This window comes from Oryzias latipes, chromosome 6, assembly GCF_053564925.1.
Source record: "Oryzias latipes strain Hd-rR chromosome 6, Olatipes_Hd-rR_3.1".
Lineage (NCBI taxonomy): Eukaryota > Metazoa > Chordata > Actinopteri > Beloniformes > Adrianichthyidae > Oryzias > Oryzias latipes.
Genome location: NC_136242.1, coordinates 33,195,776 through 33,210,706, shown reverse-complemented (window position 1 = coordinate 33,210,706; position 14,931 = coordinate 33,195,776). Strand labels below are relative to the sequence as shown.

General features: G+C 45.0%; 2 protein-coding genes across 3 annotated transcripts in view; one reads left to right on the top strand and one right to left on the bottom strand.

Moving 5' to 3' along the window:
• Positions 1–497, top strand: part of ttc38 (tetratricopeptide repeat domain 38) — a 13,930-nt gene extending 13,433 nt beyond the window's left edge. Inside the window, exon 14 of the mRNA XM_004069856.5 lies at positions 33–497. Within this exon, the coding sequence (XP_004069904.1) occupies positions 33–120 (88 nt within the window). The 3' untranslated portion in view covers positions 121–497. The remainder of the gene's footprint in view (positions 1–32) is intronic.
• Positions 276–14,931, bottom strand: tspan33b (tetraspanin 33b). Of its 2 annotated transcripts, XM_004069857.5 has the most exons (8): positions 14,726–14,930; positions 8,949–9,006; positions 7,956–8,083; positions 7,774–7,848; positions 5,056–5,151; positions 4,543–4,671; positions 2,844–3,005; positions 276–642 (listed from the first exon to the last, which is right to left on the bottom strand). In XM_004069857.5, exons 1-8 carry the CDS (start codon positions 14,819–14,821, stop codon positions 574–576), a joined length of 813 nt encoding a protein of 270 aa, XP_004069905.1. In that variant the 5' UTR covers positions 14,822–14,930; the 3' UTR covers positions 276–573. The 2 variants fall into 2 exon arrangements, with proteins under 2 accessions (XP_004069905.1, XP_020559940.1); XM_020704281.3 differs by lacking the exon at positions 5,056–5,151 and having other exon boundaries at positions 14,726–14,931.

Here is a 14,931-nt window from a genome sequence, read left to right as displayed (position 1 = left end):
GTTCACCTCTGTGCTGTGCTGAATTTCCCCAGATGTCTGCTGGTGGAGCGCGATTCGGCGAGGCCGCGCTCCCCCCTGACCCGGCGCCTGATGCAGAGAGCTCTGGCTCTTCACGACTAGATCGATGGCAGGTCGTGCGAGCGGTTCCCACGTGAAGAAGGGGCCTCGGTAATCTCATCCTCCATCGTTTCGCCTTCAGAGACGTCTCTGTTAGCGGAGCGGCCAGACTGTTCGTTTATTCCAAAAGTGAGGAATAAAAACTACAAAGACAAAAGTTTTTGTACACTATTCTTTCAATTGATTCACTTTACTATTACATAGTGTGATTATTTCATATTTTCTTATTCAAATCAATCATGACATTGAAACATTTGCTGGAAACCAACAAGAAGACTGAATGAATTGTTAAATGATATTTTAGGTAAAAATGTCACATTTAATCCCAAGTGTTGATGTAAAAACTGCTGGAGAAAAAGAATAAAGTGCATCTAAAAGCAGCAAGCGTTATTCCTGCCCTCACACTCGTCAGAAACCTCCAGGAACGGCGTCTTTTCCTGATGTCCCGCGTCCCGCTCATGAAAGCGAGGTAATCTCCTCCTGGATCTGAGAGATGAGGATCTGCGACAGCACGATGCCGGCGATCTGGAGGACAGCAGAACCACTTCACAGTCCATCGCTGAGCTTCTCAAACAGACGCCGTGCTGGTTTACAACCTTGTAGTCGTTTTGAACCGGACATTTGTAAAAAGCTGTTTGTGGACGCGCAGGAACAAGATCCGTCTACTTCCCAGCCATGTTTTCTGACGTGCAGAAAAGGCCTCCATCGATGACTTCAATGACTGTTTTGAGGCTTTTCTTATGTAACTCGATTGAGCAATCCTAGTTGCTGAAAGAACTGGCTATTATGGGATTTCCAATGTTTATCTTCAGTCAGTCCCTCACAAATCGGTCTCTGTTGTTGAAGGAATTTTTGACGCATGATTGGTTAAAAATCGGATTTTGATCCAAATATGCTTATAAGCTTTGCTCCTTACTGATATGTAACCCTTGTGCTATCCTAGGCAATTTAATGTTGGGAGTTGGGTCATATAGACCCACTAGACCAGGGGTGGGCAATTCCAGGCCTCGAGGGCCGGTGCGTCTGCATGATTTCCAGATAGTCTTGCCCTACTCGTGACTGCTTACCTGGTTCAGGTGTGTCCAGCCAATCAGAGCATGTTGGAAAACCTGCAGGAATGCGGCCCTCAGTGCCCCCCTCTGCACTAGACAGAGCTCTGAACCTTTTTTCTTCAATGATTTGTGATCTTCACAGGTGTCCATGGATTACATGAAATCTTTCCACCTTTATCCACCTTTGTCATGGTAGGGAGAACACGTCAATGGAAGGGGGGGGGGGGGGGTCATCTTAGATAGCACAAGGGTTAATGGTGGCTTTTCTATAGATTTTATCTCCATAGCTACCATTTTATTTTTTGGTCCCCTGGTGATGACGAACAGATTGATGTCATTTTTGAAAGTTTCGACAAAAGTAAACGTCTGGATTTCCTTGGCGACGGAGGTTTTTTGTTACTTTTAAATAGAACATTTTTGGAAAATCTAAGATGGTGACCTCGTGCTGAGGTCAAAGGTCAGCAAAACTTTGATTGTGATTGTAGAATTACCCTTTTGTGGCTCAAACAATATATTCTGATTCAATATTGTGATAACTGACGCTAAATGGTCGCTAAGCCGTAGGCCCTGTGGCCATCCCATAATAATTTCAATACTTGTGTGTGTTTTGGCTGCATTGGTGGGTTTTAACATGTTTGTTGGAGCCCCAAAATGGATTTAGCCCCGTTCCTTTTATCAATGATTTCTCCGTCTGTGATGTCATCGTGGTTTTTTGTTGTTCTTTATGTCAAAAGTGTCTTTCAGATTCTCTTTATAATAAAATCCTTATCAAGTAACAAAGACACTGACTTTTTGTCGGTGAGACATCTATGTTTCCATACATGGGGGGGGGTTCTACTCTGTCCCATCGATCCAATTTGCAATTCGCCCGACTGAAATCCTGCTGTGTGTGGAGTTCATTCAGTCTCAATGTGCAGAAATGCACACAATCTGTTTCACAAATACACACGCTCTGATTCACAACTCTAATTTTATGCAAACCTGCAATAATAATTTGGAAATGTGCACGTTGTGTTTCACAAAAACGCAATTACTGTTTCCGAAATGCACAGTAGATGCTCCACAAACATCATTTTCGGTACACTTGTATAATGAACTCACAGATCATGTGATTTGCAAAATGTGCATTTATAAACCCCTCCGTTTGTGAATCTCCCAACATTTATGAGAGAAATCCCTGCAATGAATTTTGAGAGTCTCTTGACGCTGGCAGGTCAACTAATGTCATCAATCTGTCAATCAAATTCATCAGCAAAGCAGGCGTCTTCGCTTTCAGCCAATCGAACGGCCCTGTGTGTTCATATTACAAGTGTACCTAGCGATTGTGTTTGTGAAGCATCTATTGTGCATTTCGGAAACATTTATTGTGTTTTCGTGAAACAGAGTACATGTGTGAAATACAACCTGCGTGTTTGTGAAACACAGGGTGTGCATTTGTGAAAAACAACGTGTGCATTTCCAAATGTATATTGCACGTTTGCATGAAATTACAGTTGTGTGTATTTGTGAAACGGGTTGTGTGCATTTCGGATTATTGAGCCTGAATTGACTCCATAGCTGTGTGCCGATCTGCATGTTAGCGCGTGAAGGCCCGCACGCCGTGAGTCTTATCTGATGCCTCCTGCTGGTCCGCCCCCCCATGCAGACCCTGCAGGTGTGTCGGGGCTTACTTACCTGAGGCAAGGCCAGGCCCAGCGTGAGCGCCCCCACCAGCAGCAGATGGGTCTCGATCCACATCACGGCCCTGTCGGCGCAGCCCACCGGGTAGATCGACTTGTTTGCATCCAGATACTTTTGGGTCTGGACCCCGAAGCCACACATGGTGTTGATCACTGTCTGTTGGCAGCAGAACACACAGACCAGGTCAACCTTTTCCCTCAGTCTTGACTTCAGGCTGCAGTTTCTCCTGAAACGTTCGGTTGGAGGCAAAACAATGAAAGTGGTTTAGCTCGTAGTGAAGTAGTTGTGTAGAGAGGGGAGTCTCTTTGCCACCAGCAGGCGGCAGCACTGCATCAATTCTGTCTTCTTTAATTAATTGCCTTTTTTTAACCTCATGCTTGATAAAAAGGTTGCTCTGATCTGTTTCCCATGAGCATGAGGTTTCATCGATATGCACGTCTTGGCTCAGCGCGCCTGTTGGTCTCCTGGCCCTAAAGCTTCCCTGCTGACTCGGCACCGGGATTAGGCGGAGGTTTTTGCACAGAGACGTGTATTCATACCGGCAAAAAGCTGATTAGACATGCATAAAACCCAACGGCTGCATGCGTTTAATGCGAAAGTCCAAGGCGTGCCTCGTTTCTGTTTCTTTCAAGACTTTTCGAATTATTTGTTGTTTTTCTGTGATCCATATTCCCTGGGGATGTTCTCCACCATCTGCAGCTCCATTCTGACCCTTTTCCCAGAAGGATTTGCTCTTCTCGTTCAGTCGCTGAACTCTGAACGAACCAGCGCCCAAAGTTCCCATCACCGACAATATATGAAAGAAAACTGGGAATGATCTTTAGCATCTGCATGTTTCTATGAGGGAGCATCTCATAGCTAATTAGATCAATTTTCAACAGCTCATTGACATAATTGGATATTTTCTTTCATTTAAAAAAACAAAAACACAACCCTAGAAAAAGCTTGATTCTTGTTAACGATGTTTCGGGTAATTTGCAGCCTTTTAAAAACATTTTGTTTTTGTGCCTAATTTCGGGGAATTAGGAGATCGTTAAAGACTGACAGTTGGGAAGAATTTCTTGAAACAGAGTCAACAGTCGAAGCACGAACGAAACCGGGAAGCAGACCGGTTTGATGAACACAAAGGCAGCCAAAAACGTCCTTTAGGTTTGTGTGTAACCCTTGACCTATCCTAGGCACTTTAACATCGGGAGTTGGGTCATCTAGACCCACTAGACAGTGCTCTGAACCTTTTTTCTTTAATGATTTGTGATCTTCACTGGTGACCATGGATTATCTTTCCACCTTTATCCACCTTTGTCATGGAAGGAATAACCCGTCAATGTAAGGGTGGGGTCATCTAAGATAGCACAAGGGATAAACGTCTTGAAACTACAACAAACACACATCAAATCATTGAAGAAAAAGGTTCAGCACACTGTCTAGTGGGGCATAGATGACCCCACTCCCAATGTTAAAGTGCCTAGGATAGCACAAGGGTTACTTATAAACTTTTTGTGCCTATTTTCGTTCTAACATTTTCAAAATGTGACATGCAGCTCATCAGAATGCACTGGAGCTTCTTAACGTTTTGGGTCGCAGCTCTCTAACTGCAGTGTGTCCTCACATGAAGGCGGTCAAAAACCCTGTTTGCATCGAATTGACACCGTCGTTTTGAATGCATTCATTCATGAGGGATGAAAAGAAGCACCTCGCCGGGGACGGGAGTGCAGCAGGAGTACGGCACGGCGCAGCGCTCCGAGCTGGGGTTTTCACGGGTGCAGTTGAAGTACAGATTCCAGGACCAGTCCGTGTAGCTGTTCCACCCACAGCACTTGAACTAAATCACAAAGGAGGGACAGGGACACAGACAGACAGACAGACAGGCGGACGGACGGACGGACAGACGTATATTTAGAAAGATGGTTTTGGTCCACGTTGGACATCCTGCCAGCCTGGGCTTCCCTATGGGAGAAGCCCAGGCTCTCAAATGTGCCAGTTTGTGCAGATGGAGGAGAAATGTCACATGAAGAGACCACAGAGTTGCCGGAAGTGTGTGTTTTCATGAAGCCGCTCATGTGGAAAATCCTCACCAAGACCAAAAATAAATGAAGGGAATAAACACATTTTCTGGCTTCTGCCTGTGAGGTTTTGGTTTTGTGTTCTCAGAAAGCCAAGAGGTGATGGAAACAAACGGGAGGGAAGCGCGGATTTCCTGAAGCACCTCCTTTTGGATGTAATCCATGAGGTTCTGCAGGTCCAGGTCGTCCCGGTAGTGCACGATGGCCTTCCTCGCAAACTTTTCCAAAGCGCTGCGGGTCTACGGGAGCATGAGTGAGAGAAGGCAAACAGTAATGTATCTTTAATAGGCGCTGGTTCACGGTTTGAAAGGCAATTAAAAGCATCAGAGCTGCAGAGGCGAGTCATTTAGACATGTCACGTCCACTGCAGCGTTGGGAGCATTCACTGGCACACAGAAACCTCGCACAAATCTCGGCACCATCAATTGCTCACAGTGCATTAATGTCAAATTGTAAAGTGGCTTTTTGTGTTGCATCTTTTCCTCAAATGCTCCGGGAATCCCAACAGAGGCTAAAAGCGATAATAGCTGGGATCGTTTCTAATCAAAGGTGCGTCTGCAGACTTGTCAGGCTTCAGCATTCATGAGCAGTGAAGCACCTTAAGCTTTCATGTGGGAACCTGTCAAAAGGAACATTAATTCATTTTAAATGAGAATATTAAAATACAGAAAAAAAACAATTGATTTGACTGTAAGAGATTATATAACACATGCAGCTTCATTGTTCTGCTTAACGTGAAAATAAATAAAACACGCAGAGCATTAAATCCTCTGTTCCGGAATGTAAAAGCATCTTTTGGATCGCAGTTTAAGAACAGGAAGTGGCGCTGCTGAAGTACAGCATGAAAAATAATAACACTTAAACCCTGAAAGTATAAGTATATAGACTTATTACTTATGTAATTCTAATAAGCTCTGCAGGATTGAATGAAACAAATCTGTATTTGAGCTTTTATTTTACTTGCTAAAGTCTCCACCCGATCATCTTCTGTTCTATTTTCAAAGCGTTCCCAGTCGTCTTTTAATTATGATGATGATGATGGCGTTTTTACCCAAAATAAATGTTAAAAATTTGTTTTCTAGAAAGTAGTTTCTGCAGAGTGGCAGGAAATTCACCCCTGAGATGTGGGCGGGGCTGTTGGCGGGGAGTAAGCCCGCCCTGTTCCTATCATCCCTCTGTTTACATGCTCTCTCCCACTAGCTTACAGCCCCCCACACTTATATTATTACTATCCCACAATGGGGAAATTCTTCTCTGCATTTTGGCCCGTCCCCCGGGGGCAGTGGTGAGCTGCACACTAGCTGGCTCGGGGGGGGCAACAGCTGGCTGGGGGGAGCGGGGATCGATCCGCCAGCCCTTCGGTTGTCGGACGACCCGCTCTACCGCCTGAGCTAAACTGCTTCCCGGTGCAGAGAAGCACCTCTGTTTGTTAGTGGTGCAACAAAGATGGCAGCAATATCAGAGCGATTGTTTAGAGCGTCAAGTTTAGACCCAGATTCCAGCTCAGACTCACAACAGTTTCAATAAAGAAATACTCAGAAATGCAATTTTAAGCTTGATTTTCTTCATCCATGTCCTCCACCATGAGAAAAATGCCTCAAGAACACGTTAAAAACACCAAAAACAACATTTTCATTGGGGTGGATCTCAAAACCCAACATGATAAAAGTATTTCTTCAGTTTTTAGGATGTTCTCGGGGATTATATGTTTCTTTAAAATAGTGAAAAGACAGAAGGCCATCATGGCTGTAATGAATGCTAATTGTGTGCTAATAAGCTGCTGAACTTTAAAATGTTATCAGGCACCAAATGAACGTCTGTCTGCTAACGGCTTTGTCAGCTGCTCTAATTGGAGGTTTTTCGCGCAGACAGGTTATGTTGCTAAACGCTGTTTTCCTGCAGTACTTTTGCCCCCACCTGCTTCAGGTGCTTCTGGGCTTTGGAGCCCGCCACAATCGCATGTCATTAGCTGCACAGTCTCCCTTCAGATGGAACATTTGCTTCCACTTTGAAGTGGAGGCTCCTCTGAATCATTTAGCGGGGAAGGATGCTGGGAAGGATGCTGGGAGGCGTGTTAAACTGCTCTGTTTAGCAGCAGGGAGTCCGAGTGCTAACAGAACACAGGAGAGAAGCGCCGCCATCATCATCATCATCATCTCTGAGCAACGGGACGGCGAGCGGCCACTGCTGCCTGTTGTCTTTTCCTTTTCCCACTTGGAGCCGCGATGGGATGTTTCTGATAAGAGGACGCTCAACGCCAAACGCTTTCATGGAGATTTTTAGGCAGATGTAGATTCTGGGGTCATTTTTCACTGAACTTTTTCTATTCAAATTAATTAGATAAGCCCATTTAGATGGGTTTTCTTTTCACAACTTTGAAGTAGAAAAGGTACAAATGATCCCTTAAAAGGTCGATATGTTTGTCTAAACTGTATCGTTTACAGGTTTAGTACGAGACATCTTGATGGATAATTGTTTATAAAATGTAGATGTTTTTTTTTATTTTTTTATTTTAGAAATGTGGGATCAAATACACATTTAAATATCTGGAATCTCAGAATCTTAGATCATTTCTGGCAAATCTGTTTACATTTTTCCCCTCACTGGTTGTCTTAAGGGAACTAAAGATGTGCCGTAAGATGTAGCCACTGCAGGACTATAAGGCTTCACCTTTAGGGGTTCAATGGTTTTTGTGTTTGCATAGAGGCAGATGTTTAAAGTTCATCTATGGGTTTGTATTCACGACTCTCTGAAAGCGTCCAAAAAGTAAAGTGCGTTTAAATAAAACTGTAGAAGCTCATGAGGGGACGGGATCCAAAAGAACTGTGGAGCTGCACAGGAGGTTTTCAGAAACAAAATACCTGGTCGGAGTAGAAGAAGCCTAGTATTGCTACGGCCAGGTGGATGAGGAAGACCAGGGTCAGGCTGAAGGAAAACTGGAAAAGCAGAGGTTGAAATGCTGCTTTAGCGGTCCGTGTGTCGTCTTTCTGTCAAACACAAGCATCAGCAGCCGCTGTAACAGTGTGCCCGGTTGGACTTTTACTGTCTTGAGGAGGCGAATGTTCTCCCTGAGGGCTCCGATGCAGCCGCAGAACGTGATGAAGAACATCACCACCCCCACCACAATTAGGATGACAGCTGGGTCGACCAGGAACCTGTCCCGCACCGTTTCTGGCAGGCAGACAGACAGGAAAACAGCATGTTTCAGTAGCTGCTGTCCTGTTCTAGTTTTCTACCCTCATTTCTAATATTTGATCCGGTCCGGAGTCCTGCAATAGCTGCCCCTCATCGCCTGAAAGGAGTATATCCGATGAGGAGCCCTGATCTCTGGGATTTATCCAGATTATTCATGCAGGTTAATCTCTCTGTTCTCCATTAGCTGTACATGGCAAAATTAATTTGACAGTTCAGACATCAGGTAACCTGAGGACGGAACCAAATCCCAGACCGCAGCTGCTGTTTGTGTGGAAAACTCTGAGGGCTGCCGTCGTGTCGAGCCGTTTTTTTCCCTTTCTTCACTCTTTAGTTTCTCTCAGAAATAACACTTTCTTGCTGGAATTCCTTCATACAACGGAGTATTAGGGCCACCAAAGTATTATTTTACAAGAATACAATTGTAAATGTATGATTTTTAGATGCAGAAACGTCATGCTTTTTCAAAATTGTATGTAAATAAAGTTGCATATTTACAAAGAAGGAAAGCAGATTCATGAAGATCCGTGGGCAGAGTGAGATTCATCCTTTTTCTTTGAATTATTTGCAACATAAATTGAACTGTTTGGTAAAAGCATTTAGTTTTTGTAAAATCAAGACTTTTCCCCTGCAAATTGTGATTGTTTGAAACATAAACGTAGGACTTTATTCGTGCAAATTGTTAAATTTATGTTTTCATCATTTTACGACTTTTTTCTAATAGTTGTTTTTATAATTCTCATATATTTGTCTATTTTATTTTATGTTATGGTAGCCCTAATACTCGTATCTTCCAATGATGTTGAAACGTTTTAATTATGAGGAGTCAAAGTTTGGGTGGTACCTGTGGCTTTCTGGACTTTGGCGTAGACCCCGATGGCAACAATCAATAAGGAGAAAACCTGCAAAAAAAGGAAAGAAATGCTTGAATAAGATACACCACTTCTGATTATTAGGAAATCCCTTTTCTAGTTTGTATTTGTTTCTTTAAAAATGTTGAAGACTAGTATCTGAAAACCAGAAAAAGCAAACCTAAACTCAGAATTATGTTTGAACTACGCTTTTACGCAGTTACGCTTTTATTTTGAAACAACAAGAGAACAACTAAACAGCATTTATTGAACCATCGTAGTGAGTTCTTTTAATCGGTTTGAAAACAGGATCATGGTCTGAGATTCACAGAAAAATCCAAAGATGTTGGGACACAGCAGCACCCTTGGAGACCACCTCCATTATGCTGCTTTGCATCCATGTAGAGAAGCAAAAAAAAAATGAAACATTAAAAAAATCAGCAAATTTCACATGGAAGCAAAAGACGGTCAGTTCTTTATCTGACCGCTGTTCAGAGCTAAAAATCTGGTATTGATTAGAGAAACTTCTTGGTTTGTCCACAGTTCAGATTCCCTCCTCTGGAGTTTATAGATGTTTGGAACTCACGTCCTGATGTTTTCCGTTTCCATCCCATAATGGCTAAGCCCATCTGTGAGGGTGTTAGGATTCTGCAGCCCCGAGCCGCTGATAACTCTGCTCCGCAGAACGGATGAAGCCTTTCCTCTGGCGGGGAACTTGAAGCCCACCTGTTGTCATGGCAACCGCCCCCGTTTTTACTTGTTAATAGTAAAATGACAGATGGATTTTGACGCTGGGGAAAATGAAACACATGGGGTCTGGTATGAATTAGAGACATGTTGACACGGACCTCTTACACCAAAGATCCAGACTTGCTCTTTACGTCGTGTTTTTTTTTTTTTGTTGCCTTTTGACAGAGGCCAGACAGCTCCGGGAACCGGTTCCAGATGCCTAACTCGGTCCTGATTAACTGTGACGGGCATGCGGGTGCTGTGTTTTGGTAAGATTTGGAGATGTGTGGTTAAGCCGCTCAAATATGCTCCTTACTTTCAGGAAATGTTCCCAGCAGAGCTTTCAGCTGCTGTCAGGACGCTCAGCCTGTTCTCTGAAAAAAAAACGGATTCATTTTGAAATCATTTTAACCCTTGTGATATCTTGTGGGGTCCAGATGACCCTACGTCCTGTTTTCCGTTCAGGTGGATGCGGGTGGCGGCGCATGTCTGAAAAAACCCACCAGGCTTGTTTTCTGTTTGGAGCTTTTCAAAGGGACAAATCCGCCGCCTCCCGTTGGATTGTGCGCCGAGGGGAGAATCCGGCTGAACTGAGCCCTCGGGACAGAGGGACAAAGGCCTGATGGATTAGGGCTTCGCTGATCATTTGTGAGCCTGTGTCTGGCAAACAAAGTCGACTCAGGCCGGGCGTGGTTATTGCTGATTGGCTCAGAACGCTGGGCTGTAGGTGTGTTTGCTCCCATTCCAGAGGTGTAAAGACTGACAGCAGTGCAGATGTGACGTCGGCCCATTATGTGGGACGGAGGCAGGGGAGTGACCTGATGGATGGCATTTAATGATCAGAGCGTCTTCGCCTCTTTCTACAGTCGTTCCAGCGCCATCCTCATCATCACATCCTCTGCTGTTTAGGTTTTCAGAGGAGATTACTTTTGTCATCATATTGGTTCATTCCAGCTCCTGGAGTAGTTGTGACAGTGAATTAACTGTGTCGAATATGACAGAAATAAAACTCGGGTAGAAATGAGAAATTAGTGGGAATTGACAACATCTTTATCAGAAGGAAAAATGATTCACATTCAATTTTCTTTTTAACAAACTGTGACTTCAGGAAACAACGTTATCCAGCATTTGAATGCTTTCCTTCTTCTCTGTTGGCAGACAAAAACTCCCAACAAAAGTCTCCCATCCCTGCAGTCGGAGGATTTCTGTCGCTGTCGGCAGGTTCCTGATCCGTTCTTCCAGAACAAACGTCTCCAACTGTCTCGGGTCAAAAAACTGGTGAGTTTTGGGTCATTATTGTTTTAGAAGACCCGTGAGAACTGAAACCAGGAAGCACATTTCTGTGACAGATTTGACAAAGTAGCCCAGACCATAACTAAGCCTCCTCCGTGTTTCACAGCAGGGACTTTCTTCTTTTCATTTGTATGACCTAAATTCCCTTCTTCCATTGAGTCCACTTTGACTCAAACATGGATGACCTTTAAGGTGTATGCAGGTTTGGCTCTTTGGTTACCATCAACAGGATCCATCTCTCCATCTGTAAAGATCTACAGTGGATCTGTGGATCCAAGAACGCGCCTGAGATGCTGCGGTGAAACGCTCTCCTCCTCCACCTTTGGTCCATCTTCTTTTTTTTTTTTTTTTCTAACTTGTCCTGTCCAACAGCTAGGCAAACAGATGAGAGCTGAGGGCCTCTTGTGTTGGACATATTTTATTTTAACAAGAGGGGTTATTCATCTTCAGACAAACCAAAGGTATGTCTGAATAAACCCCTTTTGTAATTGAGGCCAAACTTTATTAATTTCAATCATGTTTGAAAATCTTTGGTGTTGGACCGGACGGAAAAGGAAAGAGGGGAAGAAGAGAGAGGGACGTTAGAGAGAGGGGGGGGTAGGAGGGTGATAATAGGAGGGGAAGGGGGGTAAGACCATGAAGCAGCATAGAGCAGACAGGTTTACTGGTTGTTTATCGTTACGGTACGGTTCAAATGTAGTACAAAAAGGGCGGGGCCTGTTCACACACACTCAAATATTATCAACACACCTGCTAGCCGCAAAAATGTCCACATGTCAACATGCACACAAAACAGATAGTGTTCACAAACGCATACCTATGCCTTTAAACCAACTAGTGTGAAATATTTCATTCATTCAATAATGCAAACTATTAGTGCAAAGGTGAGCTAACACCTGTGCTCAAGTGAGTGTTTATGTTCTTCTAAAATGGATGGTGGAATGTGAAAAGAAGGAGGAGGAGCGCCCAGCCACCCCCACACCCAGACCCCCGCCGCAGCAGCAGCGGCAGCCGGAATTCCCCCAACGCCACGCGGGAACAGGCAGGGAACAACCGCCCCCCGGGCGACCAAGACCGCCACCCAGGCCAGGGCCAGCAGGACCGCCGCGAGGCCCCCAGAGCCAGAGAGCAGGGAGGCGCAGAGGGAAAGAGAGCGCCGCCCCAGCCCAGCCAGGAAAGCAGCCCCCCGCCGCGCCGGAAGAGCCCAACGCAGGGCCCCACCGGAGAGGGACGCCCACAGCCCCAGACGAGCACCCCACCACCACCCAGGAGTTCCGGGCATCCCCCCGCCCCGACCCCAGGTACGAGCCAGGACCCCCCAAGGGAGACCCGCTCCGCACTCCAGGCAGCCACCCACCCGGCCCACGGTTGGTCCAGGTAGGAGCAAGGCAGGGGCCCGCCGCCCCCGCCCAGGAGGGGGGAACCCCGGGGAAAAAAGGGCGGCCCACAAGGGATGTTATAAATATGGCCCGACCAGGCTCGGCCATGTTGGAAGTTTGGCGGGGCCCAGCGCCCAGGGGCAAGGACCAGGACCCACCCCCCAGGGACACGAACACCCCCGGCTCAGGTGTAATATGAACCCCCCCACCGTGCGGAGAGAGCACCGCCGGGCCCAGGGAGCCGGCACCCAAGGGACACGGCCGCCATCGCCAAGGGGCCCACACCCCCCACCCGGGAAGGGGTAGGGGACAGATGGACCCAGGTCCCACCTTCCTTGTAAAATGTGTGTGCGTGTATGGTCCATCTTCAGTTTGTTACCAAACCATCTCCACCTTTAGACAGACTGATGGATGCTGGGATGCTGATGCAGCGGTTCAGCTCAGGAATACATGTCCCTGGTGATCATTTGGTTTTAGTTTTTTCAGTGGAAAACCCTCCTTACTGTCATGTTTAGAGAACATTCTAATGGTTCTGTTGTTGATTCAGTCGGTCTGAACTTCTTTTAGAGATATTTGCGGATTTTGTTCAAACTGAAGGAAACCAACAGTGTTGTCCATGAAAAAAGTCACAAACAGACGGAGAGCAACAGCTGGAACAGGAGAGTTGACACAGAAAAATGGTCATGAATAATAGCTAATAACTTGTCTGTATTTGTGTTTATTTATTTATTTTATTGCGTAGATTTTCCTTTAACCCTTGTGCTATCTTAGATGACCCCCCCCCCTTCCATTGACGTGTTCTCCCTACCATGACAAAGGTGGATAAAGGTGGAAAGATTTCATGTAATCCATGGACACCAGTGGGTCTAGACAGACCAGCTCTGTCTAGTGGGTCTAGATGACCCAACTCCCAATGTTAAAGTTCCTAGGATAGCACAAGGGTTACCCAGGTTGATTCCATCGAAGGGAAAAAGTCAGCTGGACCTGGTTTGTGTTTTATTATTGAGGCAGTTCTTGGAGGAAGAGGTGAAGCGTTTCCATTAATAAAAGATAGAGCAGGTCCAGGTTTTACCTTCCACTTCAATTCCTGTTGATGAAGTTTACCGGTGAGATGAAGCTCTCAGGGATCAAGTTTTAACTTAAAATATTCAAATTTTCTTTCATAAATGTGTGATTGATTCATAAATCAAGAAATCTTGGTTGAAGCAACAAAAAAGTCCCAGGATTTTGCTCCTCAGATCAGCTGGAGATCAAAGGTTGATCTAAAGTAGATCATCTGGATCTTCTAACAGCTGATGGAGAGTTCCGGTTCTTGATGCTCCGCCCCCTACAGACGTGCAGCAAAGGTTCAATAACTAGGCGTCATGAGGGCCGATGCAGTCATTAATAGCACGGTCCCATCCTGTCCTGTTACCCGGTGGGGGTCTTGGTGTGGCTCAGAGTTGGGGGCTTTTGTTAGTGAGGTCAGACCAAAAAGTTTGAAAGTAGTGTTTTTATCATGTTCTTTTGGCATTTTTCTGATGATGGAGGACATATGAATCGGTTAGTTCAAAAGGGGCCCAAGTCCACAATTTTTCAAAATAGAGATATGATATATTCTATGATCTTCAAAGAAAAGTTCCCAGTTCCGTTGTAATGTATTGACTATACTTGACATTTAAAATGCATTAATGCAAAGTCCTGGACTTGGGCCTCTCTTGCATGGGTTTAGCTTTATCCCAAAGATGGCAGCACTGGTTAACCAATATGGCAGCTCCCCAGTTTAATTCAAGAAGGGCCCAAGTCCAGAGACTTTAGTTTGCTAGTCCTCTGAAATGATAAAAGTTAGGTGCTTCATATTATAGCATTTGTAAGCCATGAACTGGTGCTAAATCTGGGTAAAGTATGAATCATTTGGTGGAGCCTCCCGTTAACCCTTGTCCTATCTTAGGCACTTTAACATTGGGAGTTGGGTCATCTAGACCCACTAGACAGTGCTCTGAACCTTTTTTCTTCAATGATTTGTGATCTTCACTGGTGTCCATGGATTACATGAAATCTTTCCACCTTTATCCACCTTTGTCATGGTAGGGAGAACACCTTAATGTAAGGGTGGGGTCATCTAAGATAGCACAAGGGTTAAGATATGCAATTAAAATCATTTTGAGTTGATTAAAATCAACCCTTTTGAACTAACCAATTCATATTTAAAGAAAATAAAACCTAAAGCTGCATTTCTGAGTGATTCTTTATTCAAATCATTGTGAATCAGGAGCAGACGAAAAAATGTCTTATTTGTGACGTAGAAAACACGCTGGGCGGGGCCTTCTCCTTCTCTGTTTTCTGATTTGTGTGCTCAGGAACACGAGCGGAAGTAAGTCTCTACTCACCCAGAACAGGAAGCTGAAGAAGAAGAGGAAATATCTGATCCAGGGGTTGACGAAGGAGAAGGTCTCGGCCCGGTTCAGACTCAGTTCCCTCTCCATTGTGGTCGTTTTTTTAAACCAACTTCTCACCCAGAGCTACAGTGACTTTTCCTTTCACGCTCATGGTGTCCACAGGCGTGTGGCAGGAGGGGTAGAAGGCAGGCTGCTGG

Coding starts and splice junctions, on each gene's coding strand:
- tspan33b (XM_004069857.5), bottom strand. CDS start 14,821: ATGGAGAGGGAACTGAGTCTGAACCGGGCCGAGACCTTCTCCTTCGTC. Junction 9,007..14,725: donor TCTTCAGCTTCCTGTTCTGG/GTGAGTAGAGAC, acceptor CTTTTTTTGCAG/GTTTTCTCCTTATTGATTGT. Junction 4,672..5,055: donor TGGATTACATCCAAAAGGAG/GTGCTTCAGGAA, acceptor TTTGTGATTTAG/TTCAAGTGCTGTGGGTGGAA.